We start from the raw sequence: 2,670 nt of genomic DNA, 5'->3' as shown, positions 1-2,670 counted from the left end.
TCGCCACCCGCCGGGAGCGCGGCTTGAGGTGCACGGCACCACGCCAGCGCCACCGGAGCCCTCGGCCGCACGGGGCACAAGCACTGTGTGATGAGCAAGCAGATGCACCAGCGGGGCACGGGGCGGCGGCGGCCACGACGTCTGAGCAGCGACCCCTTCGAGTAACCCAACTGCCCAGAATGCGCCCATGCCGCCGGCTGCCCCGACTGCCAATGATGTCGCTTCCTGACCACCCCGCACATGGCGAGGCGCCGGGCAGGCAGGCATACACCGATATACGCAGGGGACGCCTTCCTTACAAAGGGTGATGAGCCGGCGGGCGCCTCGGCGTGCCGTGCATCCTGCAGGCAGAGGCAGTGGCCAGCTGCGGCAGCCGCCGCTACTACCGACGCGCAAACGCGTAACACGGGCATCGCAACACCGGCGCACTCGCATCACATACTGGCGCGCACACAAACGAACGCATACGCATGCGAGGGACATTGGGATGTATGAGGGGTGTGTGGAAGGCGCCTGCGGGGCCTGGAAAGGGCGTGGCACTCACGGATGGCGGGCTGGGGCCGTGCAGGCGTGCCGACAAAACACACGCTGCGGTGCGCGACTTTTACCTTGAAACCTGCACGCGGATCCGATGCAGCACGAACACCACACGAAACCAGAACCCTGACCCTAAATCTTCAAGAAGGCGCACTGGCGCGGATGCCGGCCGGACGGGCGGCAGGCAGGATGGCGGTGCTTGCTTCGTCGGGTGCCCGCACGTCCACACGGCTGGTCAAAGCGAAAAACGAAAGGCGTATACCGAGTCGCCGCGCGCTGCCGGCGCGCCCAAACTGATTTCGCGCAGTGAACGTCGAGACAGGATCTGACCTGTCGCCGCCACTGGCCCCACCAACAGACCCCGAACTTCGCCCGCAAGCACCAAAAACCAGAAACCGTTTCGAGAACCCTGTCAGCGGATAGCGTCGCATTCGTCAGGGCCTTAGTCATGGCCTTAGTCAGAGCCGCTGTCGGGCGCAGCCTCAGACGTGGGCGTGTATATAGAGCCACGGTAGGTCACCACAAATCATCGACAAGGGGCTCCAAGTCAAAGTCAAGCTCCCTGCTGGCCGCGCGCTGCCCCAACCCCGCCACCGCATCCCCGTGCCCGTCAAACCCCCCAAAGTCCAACATCTCGACATCCCCCGCTGCAAGCCCTCCGCCGTTCGCGCGCGGCCCGCTGCCGCCGCCGCTGCTGTGCACGGGCGACAGCCCATGCGCGTGCGCGTGGCCGTTCATGGCGCGGCGCGGGGTCCCCATGTGCTCGTGCGGGGCCTGCAGGTAGAGCGGCGGTGGCTCCATCATCCCCAGCGGCGCCGCGGCGGCGCCCGCGCCGAGGCTGGTGAGCATCGGGGAGGGCTGCATGACTGGCAGGCCAGAGCACAGCAGAGGGGACGGCTTGGGCAGGGGCATCGAGCAAAACTCGGGCGCCGGCGGCGCGGCGGTTGCCGCGGCCGCAGCAGACGCCGCCGCGGCAGCAGCCGCCACCGCGGACTCCGCCGCGGCGGCCGCGGCGGACGCCTCGGCGGCCGCGCTCGCGCGCGCCTGCGCGGCCTCTTCAGCGGCGGCAGCGACGGCTGCGGCGGCCGCTTCCTGCGCCACCGCCTCGGCCTCCTGCGCGGCCGCCGCCGCGGCGAGCGCCGCAGCGTCCGCCTCCTCCTCTGCTGCCTCTGCAGCCGCCGCAGCCATGTCCCTCTGAGGCTGCTGCTGCTGCTGCTGCTGCCGCTGCTGCTGCTGCTGCTGCTGGTCGCTGCAGTCAGCTGTGTGTGGGCCGTCGGGTGCTGCCCCCGCCGCCACTGCAGAAGCAGCGTTGATGCATGGCAGCGGCGACGGCGCGCCGGCCGCCGCGGCCAGCGGCAGCTGGATGAGCACGGGCAGGTGCCCCCCCGCCTGCTGCTGCGCCTGCGCCTGCGCCTGTGCCGCGCCGCCGCCGCCGGCGGGCCCGACTGGGCGCAGCGGGACGAGCTTCAGCGCGCCTTGGGCGAGCGCCAGGGCGAGTGCGGCGTGGTGCTGATCTGGCGACAGCATGGGCGCGCCATTGAGGGGCATGACCATGGGGAACCCCTGCAGGCCCTCGGGGGCGCCCGCCGGCGCCAGCAAGCCGCAGGCGGCCTGCTGCTGCTGCTGCTGCTGCTGCTGCTGCTGCTGCTGCTGCTGCTGCTGCTCGAGGCAGGCGTCGACCGGCGGCGGCGAGGCGGGCGGCTCGAGCTTGACGGAGGGTGCCGCGGCGCGTGCCTTGCGCTTGGCGGCCTTTGGCGGCCGCCCGTCGCCGGTGTAGTCGCTGTCCGAGTCAGCGCCCCCCCGGGCCCGCTTGCCGGCGCCCGCCGCGCGCCCGAGGCCGTCCGCCCTCCGCCCCTGCGCCGGCGGCGGCGCGGCGGCAAGCGCCGCGCGCGGCGGCTCGGCGCTCGGGAGCGGGGGCGCCTCAGATGGGCCCAGCAGGCCGGCGGTGGCGCCGGCCAAGGGGGAGAGGTCGACTCCGTCCCACAACAGAGGTCCAGGCCTGTCCACTGCGTTGCTGCCATTAGACCTGACTTCCTCAGGCGGCTGGTCAGCCTGCTGCTGCTGCCCCTGCTGCTGCTGCCCCTGCACAGCCAGCTCAGTCTGCTCCCGCCCACGACCCGAGGCTGCCGCTGC

General features: G+C 71.8%; 1 protein-coding gene across 1 annotated transcript; it reads right to left on the bottom strand.

The window, feature by feature from the left end:
* Positions 1-1,053: 1,053 nt before the first annotated feature.
* Positions 1,054-2,064, bottom strand: MNEG_12776 (hypothetical protein; the record flags this gene model as incomplete). Its single annotated transcript, XM_014038751.1, has 1 exon — positions 1,054-2,064. The coding sequence occupies one exon, from the start codon at positions 2,062-2,064 to the stop codon at positions 1,054-1,056; it is 1,011 nt and encodes a 336-aa protein (XP_013894205.1).
* Positions 2,065-2,670: the final 606 nt, after the last annotated feature.

This window comes from Monoraphidium neglectum (assembly GCF_000611645.1).
Source record: "Monoraphidium neglectum strain SAG 48.87 unplaced genomic scaffold scaffold03428, whole genome shotgun sequence".
Classification (NCBI taxonomy): domain Eukaryota; kingdom Viridiplantae; phylum Chlorophyta; class Chlorophyceae; order Sphaeropleales; family Selenastraceae; genus Monoraphidium; species Monoraphidium neglectum.
The sequence above is the reverse complement of the archived record's forward strand: the minus strand, read 5'-3'. Positions and strand labels throughout refer to the sequence as shown.